The 22,587-nt window shown below is 30.3% G+C and overlaps 1 protein-coding gene across 3 annotated transcripts in view; it reads right to left on the bottom strand.

Moving 5' to 3' along the window:
• The window catches only part of LOC128387540 (homeobox protein Meis3-like), a 67,806-nt gene that overhangs the window by 40,575 nt on the left and 4,644 nt on the right, over positions 1-22,587 (bottom strand). For all 3 annotated transcript variants that reach the window (XM_053346746.1, XM_053346744.1, XM_053346745.1), the window contains exon 3: positions 4,342-4,486. In XM_053346746.1, coding sequence (XP_053202721.1) covers positions 4,342-4,486 — 145 coding nt within the window. The remainder of the gene's footprint in view (positions 1-4,341; positions 4,487-22,587) is intronic.

The raw sequence follows: 22,587 nt of genomic DNA, 5'->3' as shown, positions 1-22,587 counted from the left end.
ATGATGTTTCTAATTATATTATAAAAATAATTACAGAGGAAGATAAATAATGAATACATGATAAGAGTATTTTTCTTTCTTTTTTTCTGTCTAATTTTCTTGTTACATCTTCTCAACCATTACATGTAAAAGTGAAGATGATGAAGAAGAAGAAGATGAGGATGATAATGTATCTTCTTGTCTTCATCACCATTCAAATAGAGTAAATTTCATATTCTCAACCCTCTTTTTCCGGTCTTTTGGGTCCTTTGGTCCTATTTGTCTTCCAACAAAAGTAATTAATCTTACTTAAGAATATCCCTCATCCCCACCTCGACTTTTCCACCCTCTGGTCTTTCTCATCCTCCATTTATCTTCCAATTTCTTTTCTCTCTTCATTCTAATTTTCCATCTTAATATTCCACTGCCTCCTCCACCCTCCTTCTCCCTCATATTCTCTCTCAACCCTGTATCTTCTCATCTTATTCTTTCCTCCTTCGAAAACAAACACGTCTTGACTTCTCTCCATCTTCCGGTCTCTCTCTCTCTCTCTCTTTCTCTGTCTTCTCGTTCTTCTTTTCTTCTTTCCTCAGTTAATTTCTCCATCATCTTCATCTCCATCTTCTCAATCAACATCATCATTACCATCAACCATAGGTCCTCTCTCTCATTATCATCCTCATCAGTTTATCTTCATCTCTCATCTTTTTTTTCTGGTCACCATTTTAATAAGGTTCCCACGAGCTTTTGTTACTCTCTCTCTACATGAATTTACACTTTATCATCGTCTCCCTCCCCCTTATCATCATAATCTTCATTTTTAATATCGCTAATAGTGATGATGATTATGAAACAAACATATGATTTAAAACTCTAAATGATTATCATCTCATCATCTTGAAGAAACAAGCAAAAAGTGTGAACAGCATCAAGTCAACCAATTGTCCAATTGCTAATTTTATATTCCAATGGTAAAAAACTACTAGGGAGTGAGAGAGTGTAACAACTATATTATTTAAAGCAAATTGAGTTGAATCACATTTACATATTTTCACCTTCTCGATCCACCTACTACCCTCCCACCACCACCACCGATTCCCACCTTATCCTCCTCCTCCTCTTCCTCTCCTTGTCTCTTGCTTAATAAAATAGTCTTTTCTTGTGGTGACAAAAAATCCGTCATCCTAATGATAGTTATCTCGTTCAAAAAGACACGTTCATTGTAATAGTTAAACAAGATAATGAAAAAAAAGGATAATAATATTACATCCCCGCTCCTCCTACTCCTCCCTCCCAACACCATCATCATCATCATCATCATCAAATAAATAATGATCAATGCAAAAATGATGAGGAAACAAATTCATCCCTGAATAAGTAATGATTGGAATTGAAAATTCATGATAATGATTGAAATGTATTTGAAAGAGACATGTTTATAAATTGATCATACATTCAGTTGATTATTATTAGCAGCTTGATTTTTGATAATGAATATTTATAATCATTGAGAGAGAGAGAGAGAGAGAAGATGATAAAAAGAAGATAAAAACGATGATGATGATGATGATGATGATAGTGAGACTAAGGTGCTAAGATACATAGAGGGGAAAAGAGATGAAGAGAAATACAAAGAGAAGACAAAAATATGATGATAATGAATAGCGAAAGATGAGAAACTCTCTCTCTCTCTCTCTCTCTCTCTCGTCTTCTTTATCATCTTTTACTACAAATTATCTAATAATCATAATGATGATAATAATAACACAGCCTTGAGCACATGGATATGAACATAAGCTTAGATCAGAAAAGAAAAAATTTTGAGCGAATTTTTTTTCTCTTCCAAGCCCTCAAGCCCTTAGAGCTTTAGCTCTCTCGTTCTCTCTCATCATCACTAATATCATCTCGACCCGAGGCCATTTTCAGTGTAACATAATTCAGTTTGCAACTTTCGCTTCAACCGGTGAGCTTATGTTAAGCAATTAACTTAAATGCTGCAGCAAATTAGGTAAGACTTAAATATCATCATGATTATGATTGGTGTCTGATTAACCAGAAATAAGACAAAAGCAATTGCTTTTGGCCCACCCTAACTAAAGTGTATACATAACCTTGAAAATATTAATTAATTACTAATCATTAATGATAATAATCAACTTGATAATGATCCAACATTTGTGTGACCATCCTAATCAAATCATCAAACAATCAAAGTATCACATTGATTGAAAAACTGATTTTTCCTAAAAACTTTTCAAACTTAATTGTTACAGGCAAATTGTTGGACAAATTAAATATAATGTAAACACGATAACAATTAAATAACAACAAAATGCAATTTACAATTACAATTAAATTGCATTCGATACTTATTATCATTATTTGCTCTTGATGGAAACCAACTGAGCTTGACAATGAACCAGAAAAAAAAATATTATACTCCTGATGCTTATCGATTGGTAATGATGAGGATGATAATCCATAGACTTGCAATTTTTTCATCTTCATGTTCAATAATAATAATCATTAGTTATCATGGTGACGATGATGATGAAAGGCTGTTGATTGTGTATGTGTGTGTGCTGTTGATGGTAATGTCACCAACAGGCTTCCGTGAGTCAATTGAGAGAGAAAGAGAGAGAGAGAAGCTTGAAAAATGTCAACTGCAGACATGAGATGATGAAGATAAGGATGAGGAAGACAAAGGATGCGGGAAAAAAAATAGTCTACAAGATGAGTAAACCAGAAGATTCAAAAGCATGACGATAACTGGAAAATTTCAACCTTTAACTTGAGTGATTATAAACATGTTCTGGTTAACCTACAATACAATTAGTAAATTGTTTACAATTAACAATCAAAATGATTAATTGTAAACCCTTTTTCTTGTTGTTTTACTAATACTCCAAACTATTGATGGTCAAGGAGCTTGTTCATTATTAACATTGACATATACACACACACACAAACAGATCCACTGACCAAGAGGATTAACTCAAACTGACCAGATAAACTAAACCACGTGACCACAAAGATAAATTATCTTGACCAATTTAATGAAGGTACAAAAAAGGGATTAAGACCATGTGGGTCCAACAATTAACCGCCTTAAACCTTAATCCTAAATGAAGATTGACCAACAATTAATGAATCAACAGACAGAATTTACAAAGTTACATTTACAATACAATCCCAATTGGGAACTATTAACAATAATAATAATGATAAAATCTCAAAATGATATTTAGATTGTTTAACTTTGTTTCCAACTACAATTTATACAATTGAATGATTGGTAATTGTAATTGTTAAATTGTAAATGCAATTGTGATGATGATTCAATTGAAATAATAACCCACCGGGTTGAATTGGTGCATGTTGATTGAAAATTGTTCAACGTGTGTCCATATAACTGTTCATTCATTAAATACATAAATTTCACTCAGACAATTTTGTTTATCCTGCACGTGCAAAATGCAAAACGTACAGCATTTCATCATTAACATCATTATCATCACCCTTATCATCATTATCATCATATGAAAATTGGAGGAAAAAAAAACAAGTTCACTTTTTTTTGTTGCGGTTTTTGATCAATTGAAAAGACTCACAAAGGATGAGGAGGAAAAGGAAATAAACTTGAATCAGATTAAGATTATCATCATCATATTATCATAGCTAATTAAATTGTAGACTTAAATTCATTGTTGATTTACACAAGATTAACTAATCACTGGTTAGAAAAGTTGATTCACAAGGGAAAATAAAGTGTAATCAATATTAAATTACCAGAAATTATGAATTAATATTTTTCCACACATTAAACTGGATTTAAATAGTAAACGAGGAAACAAAAATTATGATATTAATCTCATGGATTAATAATAATAATAAAGGGAGTGAGCTAATCTATTTTCAAATTAATCTCATATCAAGTATCGAAAAGCTTAATAACAACAACTTGTTACTCAACAATAATCACACAATCAACTCAATCAACTCAATGTGATCTTAATTGTTTGATTGGTAAAAAAAAGGAAAGGATTATGCTAATGATTAATGAGATGATTAAGTGATGAAGCAAAAGGTGATTATCATATGAAGATGAAGATGATGATAATTATGATAACTGATGGTGGGTTTTAAAGGGCGGGAAAAGAGGTTGGTGAGAGATTTTGTTTTTCTGTCTTCATCTTCATCTCATTTGCATTGGTTTGTATCATTAGTTGATTTGTAAGTATCAACACACTTGATGATTATAATGATGATGATGGAGCAATTAGCAAATGCGTAATGTGTAAATGATTATGCAAATTGTTTAACTTGAAACACAGACAGGTAACAATTAATTGATTAGTTTACCTGCTTCACTGTTGTTATCGGTACTCTGTTGGGAACTGGGCTGTTGTGATAAAGGTCCAGGGGTTCCGGTTGACCCGGTGGGTGAACGGACATCATCATGGGCTCCAGGTCCACCATAGGAGTTCAATGACTGAGAAGGAGGTCTCTGTTAATTGTGAACAAGAATAAGAATTAAATTTAATTACAATCAAGATGATGATGATCATCATCATTTCATAAGGATGAGGATAATTGATGTATCAATTAATCAGTAACAATTTTTTTTTCACTTTGACAATTAGATGAGAAAGATGAATAATTATTCAAGTTAATCAATGAGGAAAACCACAAGTTAATTATTATCGTTCAATTGATTGTAATAATTTAATTGTTTCAATTGAGAAACGTTTTTCTTTGTTAACAATCAACGACTTAATCTGATTTCCCTTGAGATGGTTAGTTTAATGTAAACACTTTTTTTAAATTGTTTACAATCAAGTTTCAATGTCTCTCATTCACTTAACCACACAATCAACAAATAACAAACTTACAGATTTGTAATTGTTTGTTAATCCTAATCCTCTCTTGCAGATTATAATTGCATCATTTAAGCTGAACAATGACAAATATTATCAATAGAATCAGAAAGTTATCTTGAGGACGAAAGAGAGAGAGAGAGAGAGAGAGAGAGAGAGAGAGAAAAAGTTTCCTATTCATCTGAATTCATCCAGAGACACACACAGAACCACAGGTAAACTTATACAGAGAGAGTGAGTGAGTGAGAGAGTATGAAAGTTACAATTCAATGAACAGGAAAATAGTTACCATGAAGATGAAGATGATGATCATCATGTTGATCAACATTTTCATCCTTAAGGTTTTTTCATTTACCTTGAATACCACTAACTACAAATTATCATCACATAGTAAAAATAACATACAATAAACATTGGTGAAAGTTAACTGATGATGATGATGATGATGATTAACTGATTATTGAGGATAAAGATGAGGATGATAATGTTGATGAAAAGTTTTAACAAATAACAAGAAAAAACTGATTTCTTGTCATAGACTTGAATGATTACCTTTAGTATTTTTGTTTTGTTTGGTAAAAATTTTGTGATTGTGTTGAAAGGTAACAACTTTTTGTATTACCAACAATTTACCTGAGTTACACTTGACTGATATAAACTAGATTATCATTATAATCATCTTCATCTTTATCCTCATCCTACTAATCATCTTAATCATCATCATCATTATCATCTTGAAATATTTTCACTGACAATCATAATCCAATGTTTCCAGTTGATCAATTCAATTATATTATTTATCAAACAGTTTATAACAATCAACTTGATTGTGAACCAAAAAAAAAAACAATTTACAAAGTCAAACAATTATCTTAATTGTTGACAAAGTGTTGAAAGGTATTTAGATAAATATTAATTGTAATAACATCTTAATCTGTAATCAACAAGGCAATCAAATTATTTTATTAGTAAAACTTTGATTAACTTTGATCAAGTTGATTGTTTATCAAATATTCAAATTAACTGAATTGGTAACAATCAAAATGACATAACCAATAACATAAAGTAAACAATTAACTATTTGATCAAGTTTATTGTATCTTCAAGTTGTATCAGTTGATTAGTTTTAATCAACAACAATTGACCAGAGGACTGGACATAGAGAGAGGTCAAGGGTTGAAGTAGACAATTAATTTCAAATGTAAGATTATCAACATGGAGAGAGGAAAGGATTAAGTTAATGGAGGAAGAGGAAGTTAAATCCTTTGATGAAACAAAACATGATGAAGATGAAGATGAAGATGAAGATGAAGATGATGATGATGATAAGGCAGAAGCTTAAGAATGTAAAGATTACTACTGATTGTGTAGTGGACATGATGATGTGTCATCAACTAAAATGGTCAACCTTAAATAAGGATTTTCACAAGATGGACAAAAGTAAAATTTCATCTCAATCCTCATCTTCATCATCATCAATCTTAATCTTTATCATTATCATTTCCTTTATCATCATCATCATTAATAATGAGCCTTAATCAACGTTGAAAATATCTCATCTCTCTCTCTCTCTTTCTTATTATTACATAAAACTTTTGACCCACACCAACGGTACAAGTACATATACATGGTGTACCGGTCAAGTGCTAAGATTCCTGTACTTTTCTCGTGTTAATCAAAGTTAATTTTATCCCATAGGTAAATAATCAATGGTAATAAAACAAAAACATACACGAAACTTGTATACTTAATGATAACAATAAACATAAACAGGTAAACCAACAATAAAAACAAAACAAAAAAAAGTGAAAGTTAATCATGATCATAAATCATCAACAGTGAGAGCAATTAAACTCAAAGTATATACATGTACTAGTTTATATTGATTGTTGGCTTTTCTCTGATCAGATTGTTAATCAATCCGTTGATTATGTTACTCTCTGTAATAACATAATGTTAATATATTGGTTAAAACTGATAATCAAGTTGTTGATTGTGAAAAAGTAAATTGTTTTTCATGCAATACAAATGATGATTAAGAAAAAAACCTTAAAATTAGTCACTAATTTGAACACAATAAACGTACATATTATCATTGAGAATAACATATCATTAAGATGCAAATGATTAAGGATAATTAGTATGATGATTGTCACTTAATAGTTATGATTAAGTTGATTGTTCGGAACCTTGAGGCTACTTTTGATTCCTAATTTAACCTTAGCCTTCATCTTCAAACTTTCACTTTCACTTTCACCAACGTCCACCATCATAATCACCACCACCACCTCCTCCTTTTGAAAATTCACCTCCTCCCTCTCTCTCTCTCTCTCTCTCTCTCTCTCATCTAATTGACCTGCTACCAAGATAATTAGCATCACCAGTGCTATAAATCATCCCAACCTTTAAGCCAATTCCGATATTATTTTTCACGCTCAAACTGATACACACACACATTTCTGGTTCGTTGCAAAGTTTACCTGTACCTTTACCTGGGCTGATTGTTATTTCATTTCATCCTTGGCTTAAAGTTACCTAGGTAAATATATTTAAGGTTATTTGCAAAATCTGAAATCAACAACAACCTTGCAAATAGTTTTTTTTTGTGTGTGTGTGTGTCTACAATAACAAGTTTAAAGAAAAAGATGAACAATAATTAAATCATCTCGATGATTTTGTTACCTGGGTGATGATGATGGTTAACTTTGTAAAATTAATTGTTTCCAAATTATCATCAATGAAAGTATAGTAAAGACATCAAATTGTTTTTCTTGGTGTTGTCAATGTGTTTACCTGAGTATAAGTTGATCTTTTTTTTTTGCTCGTTCCTCAAACATTACTCTTAATGGTGCATGTAAATTAGTCTGGTTTCACTGATGATGATTAGATAAATAATTATGCAAATTGTTAATGGTTAGTCTAGTTTGAGTTGTTTAAATTGCAAATAAATAAACAAACAAAAAGTAATTGTAACTTGATATTCATTTGAAGGTGGTGGTGGTGGTGGTGGATTATGTTAACTGGACTAGTTGAGGTGGATGAGAGGAGGAGGAAGAGGAGGAGAGGTTGATGGTGGTGGTGGTGGATTTTGTAACAACAACATGAACAATGTTTACAATGCTTTCTACTTATGTGATTAACTGGTCATAATACACCAGGTAATATGATAGGTATGAGTGGTTTGTTGATGTTGTTATGGTTTGTATGGTGAGTGTGTGTGTGTGTATACAGAGAGGGTGGTAAAAAATGGTGGTGGTGGTGGTGGTGGATCAGGATGAGGATGGAAAAACAAAACCTCTTTTCCCTAGGCACACAAATACATACACACTGAAAGTGTATGATTGCTAATACAATGTTCTTATGATATTTGTCATCTCTTTGTTGGTGATTATGATGAGGATACAAAGACAATCACAGTTAACAATTAACGAGCTTAAATCCAGTAAACAATTAACTGTTAACTCTCATTGTTTCACAAATGAAAGGAAAGTCTTTCTCTAACTAACTAATCATCATGTTAGGAAAGATGCTTTTAAAATGTAAAATATTTTCATCATCATCATGAAACTGCTTTGGGTGTGGGTTTCAAAGCCTCATCTTTATCCTCATCATCATCCTTAATCTTTATCCTCTGTTTATATTAATCTCTCTCTCTCTCTCTCACTCACTCACTCACTCACTCTCTCTATTGACTCTGAGTCTCTTCAACTACTTCATTTTGTTTATTAAAAATCCAGTAACAAGAAAAACCTTTTCCTTCAACAATATGATGATAATGATGAGGATAAGATGAGGATCAACTTTAGGATGAAAATGAAGATGATGAGTGAGTTAGTATTAGAGAATAGTAAATAACAGATTCTCATCTTTCATCATCTTCTTCATCTCTTTATATTAGTGTTCAAAGATGATGATGATGATGATGATGATGGTGGGGAGTTTGATGATGATGATAACAATAATGATAAGATAATGATGATGATGATGCTAAGGATGAAGATGATAATTATTGGACTCAGAAGCTCAATGAACTTGGTTTGAACAAAAGGAGAAAAATAAAAACTTAATGATAACTTTCAAAGTCTATCAGCTAAAAATAGTTTATTCAGATTGTGTAACAATAAACATCCAGAGGATGATGATGATGAGTAGAAAATGATGATGACGATGAAGATAATTAAAAGTAAAAGGTTACAACTCATCTTCATCATCATCCAAGTGAACACTAGGATCGCCATCGGAAGCAATTTACAAGTCACCAGGATACGAATTTGTATTTTCAATGTTTTTCCCAAGAATCTTTGGTAATAGAAACAAAATTTTCTCTCTTTCATTTTCATTGGAAAAGGAAAAAAAAAGTTCTAATACACCATGTGAACGGGAATTAGTCTCCTGACGGGGTTCCCATAAGATTAACTGTCACTAATTTTCCTCCTCATCATCTTCATCTTCATCATCAGCCTTCATTTCTCTTTCTATTTGTCTGTCTATTTTTTCATCACCAACTCATGATGAGGATGAAAAAAAAGATGAACCTTGAAAAGTGAAAATCTAATATTCATTTTAAATCGTTACCTTAATTTCTTGGTGTAAGACAATTAATCTTAATCCATTCAGATCTAATGTTCTAATCGTAATTGAACCTTGAAAAGATATTTGATTGATCCTTAAATTGTTGACAATTAATTTTAATTGTTCTTTTTCCTTTCTTGATCATCTTATTCAATTGTTGTTGTTGATTGTGAATCAAATGATTTCGTATATGATAATCAATGAACTGTATTAATATGAATTATAAATGAAGATGAAAAAGTTTTGTCTTCTTATTTTGTAAATATTATCATTGATATTTATTCATGATGATGATAAGGATGATAAAAGACACTCATCTACATCAATCACTAAATTTGGGAGTGAATTAAAATCAATACAATGATGATTATGATGATGAGGAGGAGGATGATAATATTATCTTCACAGGGAGTTAATAGTTATCCTTGGATAATGATTATAATGGTAACTTGAATGCTAATATTAACATTGATATGATATCAGTTGTTGCCTCGTTTTTTTAAATAATAATAATAATAATAATAATATATTTACAAAATTACCTGGAGGGTGTCAAGGTATGATGAGGGTGGGAGGAGGAGGAGGAGAGGGAGGTTAAGGTGGGCAGGATGAAGGCTATTAACTGGACATTAAGCTTTTCTTGTGTTGATTATAATAATGAGCTTGAATATGTATTGTGTAATTTAACTGGACACAAAGTGGACAGGAAAAAATTTACAAAATAATAAAAGATTACAGGTAAGATTAAGATAAGTAAGTGAAGATTATCATCATCATCATCATCATCACGCAATCATCAAAGATGACAAAAAGATGATGTGGATGATGATGAGAAAATAAAATTATCTCCATCATCATCTTCAAGATGATTATCAAAAAAAAATGAGGTAAAACTTTTTCTCTGCAAAAAAAACACACACACACACGAAAAGACAACAAATGATTAATAACAATTAACTTAATTGTTTCGCAATTTTAATTGTTACAATGTAGTAACACACATACACACTCAGCTCATTGATTTGTTGACAATTAATTGTTAATTGTTTCGTAAAGGGGTTTTCTATTACATGGATTGGTTTGTTGTTTTACTTTTTCGTTGTACAGAAAATAAAATAAAAAAGTTTTGTTTTTCCAGGTAAATGAATTATAATTATACTAATTATCAGGTTGATTATAAATGATTACATTTGACTACCTGTGTTTAACTTTACCTTGTTAAAAGGTTTCAATAGTTTGTTGTGTGTTTAAAATGTATAATCAAAAAATTAGGTAAATTGTTGTTTTAACAGTTGACTACATAAAAAGCAATAATCATAACAATTAACATATACACGAGACTAATTAAACTGTTGGGATAAAAAGACTCTTGAAATTATAAGCAAAACCCAAAAGCCTATGGAAAATAACATGGATAAGAAACTTTTTGTTTTCTCTTCTCGTTTCCTCTTGATTCTTAATCGACCATAACAACAATTGTCTGTTAGTTAACCAAAGATACTGGCGGAAGATAAACAGAAAAAAATGATCATCCCTTTTATCATCATCCCTTCATCTTCATCTTCATCATTATCTCCTCTTTTTCTAATGACCCGCAGGGCAAAGGGTAAACTCAGTTTCCTAGGGCAACGAGGTGATGGTCACTTTTACTTGGTAAATGTCTCGGTCAATATTGAGAAACTTTTTTTCTGCTCTGGAAAAAGTTTTTTTTTGTTTTACTTATCCAATTAGCCACAACAATTAAAATTAATTGTTGGTCTACTGTACTAATACTAACTTATCGTGATTACCGTTTAACTGATTGAGGAAAATTATTACTTGACAATTAGCTTAATTGTTTAGGTCCAATTGTTGATTATTATTAACAAAAAGGTAACGTTTTCATTTTCAATATATTAATTAATTTGGTTCGGGTTAATTTTCAATTTAACTAATTGACCAAACAATTAACTAAGGTTAGGTTATTATTATTATAATAATGGTTAATTTCATTCAATTTAATCATGATAATTAACATAAATATTATCATGATTATTATCTTGATACAGTGAATGACCAAACCGAAACGCTTGGATAATTAACCAATTGTTATCAAATTATTTTTTAATCATGATTAACCAACAATAGGATTAACATTATTATATAGATGGATCAAAGTAAATACATGAAATAGTAAATTAATTTCAATTTAATTGTTACGATCAAGTTAATCTAGAAGGTAAAAAAAAAGGTTCAATCAAATCAAATTCACATATTAATAATATAACAAATGTTGATAATCAATTACAATTAACCTGAAACAAGAACCAAAAAATTGATTGGCCAATAAAAGTAATCAAAAAGTTTCAAACAATCATAATCATGAATAACTGATTAACCATGTAAATTATTGATTCTCAATCAAAGATTAACAATCAACAAATGAAAAAGTTGAATAAACTTTTCTGTTCATTTTTTTGTTTCTCTGTTAATTTTGTTCATTCATTGAATCCCTTTGGGGTGGAGAGATGATAACAATCAAATGATAATATGATGATGATGATTGTTATTATCATCATCATCGTCATCATCATCATCATTTCAAATCCTCTTGAGCATAGTTATCATTGAAATCGGTGTGTATATATATTTTCAGGAAGGTCTTTGTAAATTATCATTCAATTGTTGTTTCTGTTGTTGTTGTTGTTGTATTATTATCAATACAAAGTTTGTGTGAGTTTGCATTTGTCAATGAAGATGATGATGAGGATGATAAAAAGGGATGATAATACCATAGAGTTGACAATAATAATAACAAAGACCAGAGGATATATGAAGACGATGAAAAAAGAGCAAAGGAAAATCCTATTCAATATTAAAGGTAACATCATATGGAAAATAATAATATTCATATTGTGTCGTTGATAATATAATATCAAACTGTGAACATGGTTACAATTATGGTTACACAGTTTTGGACAACAGGATGATAAGGATGAAAAGAAAGATGAAGAGAAAGGTTATCATCATCATCATCATCTTTATCATCTCACTTTCTCAATGTATTCACTGACTTTTCCAGCATCATTTGGATTAATACTCTTGTATTGACCATTTGATTGGTTGATTGGATTCTAATCAGTTAATTGGTTAATTGGTTAACTATTTTTATTTGGTAATTGTTACATTCATTGTTTTCCTATTGCTATTGTTGATGTTGATGATAATGTTGCTGGTAGTGATTGTAGTTATAATGATGATGATGATGATGCCCTTTGGTATCAATGATTTAAGTTGATGATGATGATAATTATTATCTTTCTTTTTCTCTTTCTTTATTTTCTAATTTCTTTTTTTTTTCTTTGGCTGCTGGTTGCTCATTCAGAGAGTGTGTGTATATGTGTGTTGGGTGTGGTGAAGCCCACAGGCTGTGTATGTGTGGTGTGTTGGCCTTAGCTTGTTAGTTTGTTGTTACCAGATGAAAAGAAAGTAAGAGAAGAAAGAAAGAGAAGTCGTCATTCATGTACGAGAGAGAGAGAAAGAGAGACAACATCATCTTCTATCATCCTCATCATCATCATTCTCAATGTTTACCAGGAAAAAAAACCAGAGAAAATGCCAAAATAACCAGGATAAAACCAGGGAAAATGAGAGCAAATGAAAGAGAGTGAGAGAGTGAGCGAGAGAGAGAGAGTGAGAATATAAAACTCATCATAAATGTAGCATGCTCATGATGAGCAACAATTTATCATGAAACTCAAACTCTCAGAGAAACTTAATTATAAGAATAATAATCAGACAGAAAATGAAAAATTCTGAGAGGGAATTTTATTCATTTCTCTCTTTTTTTCTGCTGAATTTTCAAGTTTAATCAACTTAATCATCTTGGAAAAATTGATTCTAATTACCAGACACAAAACGATAGACCAAAAATTAGTAGAAATGATCAATAATCAATAATCAATTAGATATGAGAAATTCAATTGATGGATAAACTTAAATCACTTTAATATTATTGAATAGTAACGATAACGATTCATATAAATAACAGGAATAATAAAAAACAATTTAAACAATTAAATTGTAATTAAAGGTACAAAGCAAATAATCATCGTGATTATCATCATCATCATCATCATCTTGATGATGAAAAGGATGAAGAGGAAAAAAAAATAAACCGAGTAGCCATTGAACAATTACCTTTAGGTGTAACATGAGATTGACCATTTAATCAGTTCCGGCAATAAAAATGTTATTATTATCAATTGAACAATAATATCATTGATAATAATAGTAATCACAATAAACGAGATGAAAAGCAATCCCATGTAATTACAATGATGATGATAAAAGTTCTGATTATCTGAACAAGGATGATAATAAAAAGGCAAACATGTAAACGGAAGCTATCAAATTGGTTAACCACAATGTTGATCATGATAATTACATGATAACTATTTTTTTTATTATTTACTCACATTAATAATATTCAATTGAAAGTTTATATTTGAATGAATCAAAAAGTGTATTGTGTTTATACATTGACACCCAACATGTTTCATAAGCTGAATCATTGTTATATTCCCATGAGTTTTTGCTTCTCAGGAAAAGTTCTGGATTCTGTTCACGTTCTGAGTCTTGGAATATCTTTTTCCTCTCATTGGGTGAATGATAAAATGCTCTTGGGGTTAAAAAGAGAGAGAGAGAGACAAATTTTCACTCTTATACTATTCAGAACATTTATCTTCCTTCTTATCATCCAATAGAAAGAAGATAAAACTTTATCTTCTTCATGATGATGATTCTGTGTTGGTGTTATCAGAATTTATTTTTTCTTGATCGTTTTTGGATAACTTTGAATTCTGTATTATCTGTCAATCTATGAGTTATCTGTGAGTTGAGATGATTGTGGGTGGTGGTTGGAGATGGGGTGTGGTGGGTTCGGGAAGGTGGAAGACAAGATAATATGAAAATGAAGCGTAACTTTTGCTTCTCTTTTTTTTGCTCCTCTGTCAATATCGAAAGTGGTTATTACACAGAGACACATATTAGTACAAAAAAGCACTTTGAAGGAGGAGGAGGTGGGAAGACGGTGGGAAGATAAAGATGATGATTAAGAAAGAGAGAGAGAGACTGAAAGGTTAGTATTAGTTTGTTGTGGATCGAAATTGGTAACAAAGATGAGAAGAGAAAAACCATAAAAATTGAATGAAAAGGTTCCAACACTTTGTTTTGTTCACTTGAGGAAACTGAGGGTGGGGTGGGATTGGAGGAGGTGGAGATGTGACCTTTTAAAGGTGCGCTTTTTTTGTGACTGACCAAAACAATGGACGTAACCATGTCCACTGGGGATACAAAGATGGACAAAATACCTTAGCAAATGTCGCCTCGTAATGAGAAAGGAAAGTAAGAAGCAAGGAAAATAAGTCCAAGGAGGAAAAGGAGGTGATGGTCACTTTGGAAAAGAGGCTGGTCAATATATAACTTTTGACCGATCAGATGAAATAAGAAGCCAAGAGAAAGAGATAACTTTTCTTGGCATCTTCTTCCTATTGTCATCATCATTGTCCACACACTGTGAGGTCTTCATATCTCTCCATCCTCATCATCTTAATGTCCAAAGACCTGCAATCATCTTCTCTTCACTTTTCCAATCATTTGAAAATCAATCAATGCAATTAATTAATTGCCAGGTAAGTTGATTCTCCAATTTAAAAGACAAAAATCAATTTTAAATAATTTGCAATTCGTTTGGTTTTTTTTAGTCAACCATTCAGCTGATTTGCAATCACAAAAACCCAATAATCTTATAAACCAAATAATAACAATTAACTCAATTATGTGATTTGAATGGTTAATTAATTGATTTTAATTTAAATGTAACATCATCATTATCATATGAATATTAATCACTGTGATTAACAAATGAAATCTTAATCGTTAAAATTAATTTGGTTACTACGAAAAGTGAACAGAAAAAAGTTTTTTTTTATTATTTAATTTTCTTTCATTCTCCTTTCCTAATCATTTTAACTGAATTAATAATTAATTTAATCACAAACGATTTAACTATTACAATCATTAAACAGTTCATAATGTATTTTAAATCATCATCAAAGTTTCAAGGTAACAAATTGATTCTAATTAAATCTGATGATGATTAACTTTTACCTGAACTTGAAAACCTTGAAAAACAAAATAAAATAAAAGTTAATTTGAATTTAAGATAAAAAAAAACTTGATTATTATTCAAACTAAATTAAAACTGAATTAAAATATTAACAAAAAATCAACATAATAATTTAAACTGAATTGAATTTGAATAAATATTAACTGATTGATGAAATTGGTTAATTAATTGTCATCAGTGTTGATTGTTGAGCCAAAATTTTCTGTTATTACCTTTTGTTAATTGTTAACACTTTTTGCTTCAATTTTCTGATACTTTTCATTGACACAGTTGATTGTTAATTGTTACCGTTGATTGTTGTTCCTAATGAGATCTGGTTGTTGGTGTTTTTTTATTATCACTGTTGATACAATAAAAATGATGATAATAATCAAGCAAAAAGCAATCAGGTCATAAAAGTGTCAATCAACAACCGAGTGGATAAAGTAAACATTGGATTTTTTTTTGCCCTCGAAAACAAAAAAACCCCATAGGCACAAACACCACACATCCTCATACACACACTCACACTAATTACCAACGATAAACGTGCTAGAGTGCCAACGGTTAACAATGGCAATATAACTGACCAATGGTCATTACCACAGGTTCTTGTTGTCGGTTTTGTTTCTCAGTTTGTTGTGAAAAAAAAACTAGCAAGTGTTTCCAATCATCATCATCATCATATTTATCATCTTCATCTTCATCATCACCATTATCTTCATCTTTGCTCATTATTACATAATTTATATATGATGATGATAAAGATGATGATTGTCAACCTTTGTGGGTGGTTTATATTATCATTACTTTGTAGGTTGATTATTTATATTATATACAAAGTAATTAAAGTGATTAATTGGTTGATTAACTAAACTACATTAGTTTCATTTGAGCAAAAAAAAAAACTTTTCATCAATGAAAAACACATACTATCATTATCACAATCATAATAATCATTATATTGACAAAATTTTATTACTTTTCGTAACTTATATATCCAATAATTATCATCATTATCATCCTACCTGAATATTTAATTACTACTACACCTAGAAACTAATTAACACAGTTGATGGAAATGGTTGATTAACATTAACATTGTTACAATTTCTAAATTAATACATGAGATTTGTGAACAAATGAAAAGTGAAACCATGTTACAATAAATGGTGTAAATGAAATCAAGATGATGCTGATGAAGATGATGAAGATAAACAAAGAGACTTAAGGTAAATGATTATGATGATGATAATGAGGATAATGATGATGATGATTGTGAAAGAGATGCTAAGGTAAAGAGAGAGAGAGGGAAAACGTGATTACAAAGATGATAAGATGATATTTAGATGAAAAGTTTATCTTCATCTTGATGATGATAGAGAAAAAAATATCAAACATAATAAGTGAGTTAAAATTCATTGAGATAACGTGAGGTGAGTTTTGTTCAAGTGTGAAACAAGCAACCTCAACATAAGCACTTGTAGCTAGTGAAAGAGATGATGATGATTATAAACATGATGATGATGATGATGATGATGCTCACAGGTAAATAAATATATAAATGAATATAATATATTAATGAAAATGATAATGAAATCAGATAAACAGGTAAAAGCGTTTCAACCTCAGTGTTTGTTGTTGGTGATTTTTAGGAGGTTTCATCATACACTTTGGGAGAGAGAGAGAGCGAAAAGTTAATCATTGAAATTGAAATTAATTCAATCAGTGGTAATTTAAGAAGGTCATGTTATGAGAAAAGATTATGATTATGATGATGATGAGAAGGATAGACTAGGGAGCAAAGAGAGAGAGAGAGAGAGAGAGAGATGATGATGATTATCATCTTCATGTTCATCTTTTAGTTTACGATTTTCAATGAAAGATATTCATTGAAAATAGGATGGGCAAGATTCCTGGAGATGAAGATAAAGATGATACCATATGATAGCCTTTTAAAGGTTAAACAGATGATAATGATGATGATGATGATGATGATAAGATGATGACGATTTTATAAAAAGTGAGAAACTAAACACTGACGATAACTTTGTTTTCTCATCTTCTTCTTGTAAATGAATCTTTCGCGTTGATGGTGTTGAGGATAATGGTTTTTTCTGTAAGTTATCAAGATGATTAGATGATAATCGTTTTTATTTACCATTGATTATAATTCAAATGTTTATCATCTTAATCATCTTCATCTTCATCATCATCATCAACTTAGATTCCAATCCCAATCGCGAAACAAACAAATCTAATGTTATCTGAATCATGTCTTGTCATTGCTACTAAATTGAACGATGTGATTAATTCAATGGGAATGATAATTGTAAATTAGTTATCATTTAATTATCATGGTTATTGATATGATAATCAGCTCATCTTTTTTATATAATGTTACTGGGAGATTGATAAATTATGAGTAATTTAAATTGTTTGGAACTTTTTTTCTTTCTCTTAAATTTTTGATACAAAGTTTCAAGGTGAAGATGATGAAGATGCTGAGGAAGATGACAACAAGGATGATATAAAGGTTAATCACATGGATTGTAATTCATTTGAAAGGATGACAATTAATGGTGAGGATGATGAAATATTATCGCAAAGAATGAGCAATTACATGGTAATATTATTTATCCATAGATTCTGATGGAGCGAGAAAGAGAGTTGGAACTTTTTTTTCTGAGAGAGAAAAAACTTTTCGCTCTCCTTTAAAAGCTCAAGGTTACAGTCAATTTATTGGTTATCATCTTCATCTTTATCATCCTCTGCTTTTCTCTCTCACTCTCTCTCTTACTTTCAATTATCATCTCTGTAAATCATCCTCATCATCATCTGTAAAAAGGATGAGGATGAAAAATCTTCCATTGAAACTTTTACTTTCTTAATTTATTATCATTAGTTAAGAGAAAAAAAAAATTTTCTCTCTTCGAGAAACTTTTTTTTTCTTCATCTTCTCCTCATCTCATCATCTTCTTTCATCAGTTTAAAGGAGAAAAAAAATCGTTAAATGATAGATTATCATCATCATCATGCTCATCATGAATCTCAAATCAAGTTGATTATTTTAGGAACGTAATTGATTTTAATTAAAAACAATTAACGAAACTCAGAAAAGAAAACAACAATTTTCTTCCTCGTTTTCAATTCTCACGTAAAACTTGTTGATATTTTCACCCACTTCTCCTTAATTTCTTGAGCATCTTCATCTTTTTTTCCCCACAACCACCATCATCTCATCATCATCATTTCTCATTTTCTTATCTTCTCCCTTTTCTTATTCAACAAGTATCCTGTTGACAGATACTGAAAGGTAAAGAGGATTAACCGACAAAGGGATAAGACATAAGAAAAAAACACCGACAATCAACAATTTTTACCTGTGATGATAAACTCGAGGGTGATATTGATTATCCTCCTCATCCTCATCCTCCCACCGGTGTGTTGTCACTCATAATCAAACCGGTAAAGTTAAAAGTCAAGTGTAAATTAAATACTTGACACAAATTCATTCAATCACATTATCAATCCTTAATTGTCAACTAATCAACTAACCTTGTTTATTAATTTTGTTTCCCCAATCAGAAAACATTGTTCATCATTGATGAAACCATAACATTGGTTAACAATTTAATCTTGATCACCATTAAATTGCATATCCAATGTAAATGCCAGTTCACTAATTGTAACAATTAAGAGGTTTATCTTTGTAAGAGATTATGATTAAATGTATTATTATTATTATTATTATCGATTACGCCTTTTAATTATGATTAGTACAACAAGTTTCAAATCAACAATCAAAAAAAAAGACTTTGCCTCTTTTTTTTACCTGAGAATTGCAATTAATTTACTAATTGTGATTCCTCTTGATCACTGGAATTCAAACTCAAATTCACTCACTAACTGTTGGGTTTAATCATCAATTATGAATTATAATTAACCTCTAATCATAATCAATGGATAAGATAATTATATTAATCACTGATGATGAGGATGTAAATCAAGTTGAAATTGAACAACAATTAAGTTTATGTATTAAATAAAAAACAAGGTAAGGAAACAAATTATCATACAAATGAAAAGGTAATACTTTGAATAACAATCAGTGTATGTGTGTTGATTAACAACAATTAAAACTAATTGTTAACAATCATCATTGAAATGATATATTGAGAATCGCCAATGTTTTTTTCCTCATCATTTGTTTGATAACAATTGAAAAATTAGCACTTGAATCAATTGCTGCTCTTTTTGCATCCTCATCCCTTTTATCATCCTTATCATCATCTTTATTATTGAACACTTGAGATCTCAAGATGATTCAGTCTCTCTCTCTCTCTCTCATCTTCAATTTTCAGGAGTTACTAGGTAACCAGTGTGTGAGTATTATCATTGATAAAATGTTGATGTTGATCAATGAAAATGTTGTTTGATTAAATGGTAATTAGTTGTTAATAAAAAGCAACAGTAAATTGTTGATCATCAATTTAAATCTTAAATTTAACTCTCAATTTCCTAGCCTCTTTTTTTTCATCATCATAATCAACTCTCCCTCTTGATGATCAGTTTTTTTATCATCATGATGATAATCAAAATTAACCCAATATCGATCATCAAATGAAAAGTAATCATAATGATTAGGATTTAACATTAGGCGCGGTGATTTCATCCTAGCTCACAATTTAAGGTGTGGTTCCTATGCTTTTCTTATCATCACTTTACCTTTTTTTCATCATCATCATCATCTTTATCCCTCCATCATCATTATGATCATCATCATCATCATGTTAATCTGATCAACAACATTATATATTTAAGATTAACTCTTAATATCATCGAGACAAGGGAAAAGTTTGATGAAGAAAATGTTTACTTGATTAACTTTGATGATCATTTGAAACTTGATTGGACTTGTAATCATTTGGATTAGGATTAGTATTATGTGAAAGGGTTAATAACAATTAGTAATTGAATTAGGATTCAATTAAACAGTCACAATGAAATGAAAAAAAGTACAAAAAAGTAACAATAATACTAATCTATTACAACAACAAGGGGAAAAAAGTTTACTCATAATAAGTTTTAAATCTGATAACTGGATTATGTTAACTAACTAACAGTACAATCAGTTAATAGTTTGGAAAGTTAATCCTGACTCCATAATGAATAAATAATCAAACAACAATAAGTATTGGTAAATGGAAGGGGGGAAAAGGATAATCCTCTTTTAGCCATCTAAATTGTTGGTAATCATCACCAATCCTAATCACAATCAAGAAGAAAAAAATACAAAACGTTTCAGAAATAATCATCATATGGATAATAGATTTACAGAGGAAAAGGTTTATTATTTTTTAGTTGTTGTTTAAAAGCAGATTAAGATGAAGATCATCTCAGAGAGAGCGAGAGAGAGAGAGAAAGAGAGAGAGATATATGAAGGCGAAACTAAAGTGAGCATTGAGAATAAACTGTCGAAAACCTTAGGCCACATTTGCGAAATATATACACAGAAGGTTAGAACAGTTTTCGAAAAGAAAAATTCTCTTTTCTATTCAATCTCTCATATTGTACGAGGAAAGAAAAAGTTTTGTTTGTTGCTTTGCTTTTCTATTGTAAATGTTGCTTATCTGCAATGTTGCGTGCAAAGATCATGCAAAGATGATGAGGAAGAGACAGAGAAAGAGAGAGAGAGAGAGAAGAAGATGAAAAGAAAGGCAAAGCGTCAAATATTGCAAAGAAAGGCGAAGATGATGATAAAGAAGATGAGAGAGATGAAAAGAGCAATTTCTTTGTTAATAGTTTCACTTTACTCTCTATAGTAACTGAAAATACTTTTTGTGATGAGGATGCTAAGGACAACGATGATGATGATGATGATGATGATGGATACAATGGTTAACTATCTATTGATTTCTTGCCCACCTCTCACTCTCCCACCTTCAAAAGTTGATCTTGATTGTAAATATCAATAGTTTGTACCAGTTGTTTTCCATATTCATCTCTATCCATTGACCCATTGTTATCCAACCTTTGCCTTCACAATTGTTACTCAACAATTCAACCAATCAAGGTCACTCAATGACAGAGACTTGAAATTTACTATTGATCATTATTATCATTATCGTTTTCACCTCTCCGAAAAATTGATCAATATCATCACCAGCATTTATCCTTAAGGTGTTATTATCATTGGTCATCTGATTGTCCGGTTAAAGTTGAAGCTTCGTGATTGTTTTTTTTTCACTGTTATCACAATTAAATTTGATTGTTTTTCAAGGAAAATAATCTTCAATCATTATTTTGATTGTTTCAAGATTTAATTCTTATTGTAATTAACTGATTAAATTGTTTACGAAACAAACCAAGAGATTGATACAAAAAGGTAAGGGTCAATTCCCGCTCTTTTTTTTTACTTCTTGATTATCATCTTCATCTTGATGATCATCTAGAGGATGATGATGATTATTATTATTCGAGTTCTTCTTTATCATCATCACCTTTTGATTAGCCCATCAATCAAAAGGGAGAGAGAGAGAGAGAGAGATGGAGAAAAAAATTCTCATAGAAAAAATCATAACCATGATTTTTCATTTTCTACCTGATAAAAAATTCTGATGTTGGTAAATTGTTGTTTTTATGATTAAAACTTGTTGCTAAATCATTTGAAAAGATTTACCTTGTTACTAAATTGTTAATGTAATCAAATAAACATTTTTAATTGTATACGAGAAACAAAAAACTAATCAACTAAACAAGCGGGAACAAACTTTCTTACGAAAGTTTGAATTATTGGAAAGTTATTGTGATTATCATCATCAATTAATTATTGGAATTATTATATTATATTATTATTATTATTTGAAGTATTGAAATGGGAATCGTTTTTTAATCGAAAAATTCAAAACTGAATTAATTTTTCTTTCTCACTACTGTCTTTTTCTCTTTCTCTCTCTTTCTTTCTCGTCTCTTTCTTTCTCTCTCTTCTCTCTCTCTCTCTCTCTCATC

Source organism: Panonychus citri, unplaced genomic scaffold (genome assembly GCF_014898815.1).
Source record: "Panonychus citri isolate SS breed McGregor unplaced genomic scaffold, ASM1489881v1 Contig00092, whole genome shotgun sequence".
In the NCBI taxonomy this organism is placed as follows: domain Eukaryota; kingdom Metazoa; phylum Arthropoda; class Arachnida; order Trombidiformes; family Tetranychidae; genus Panonychus; species Panonychus citri.
Note: the sequence above shows the minus strand (reverse complement) of the source record. Positions and strands in the feature narration are given on the sequence as shown.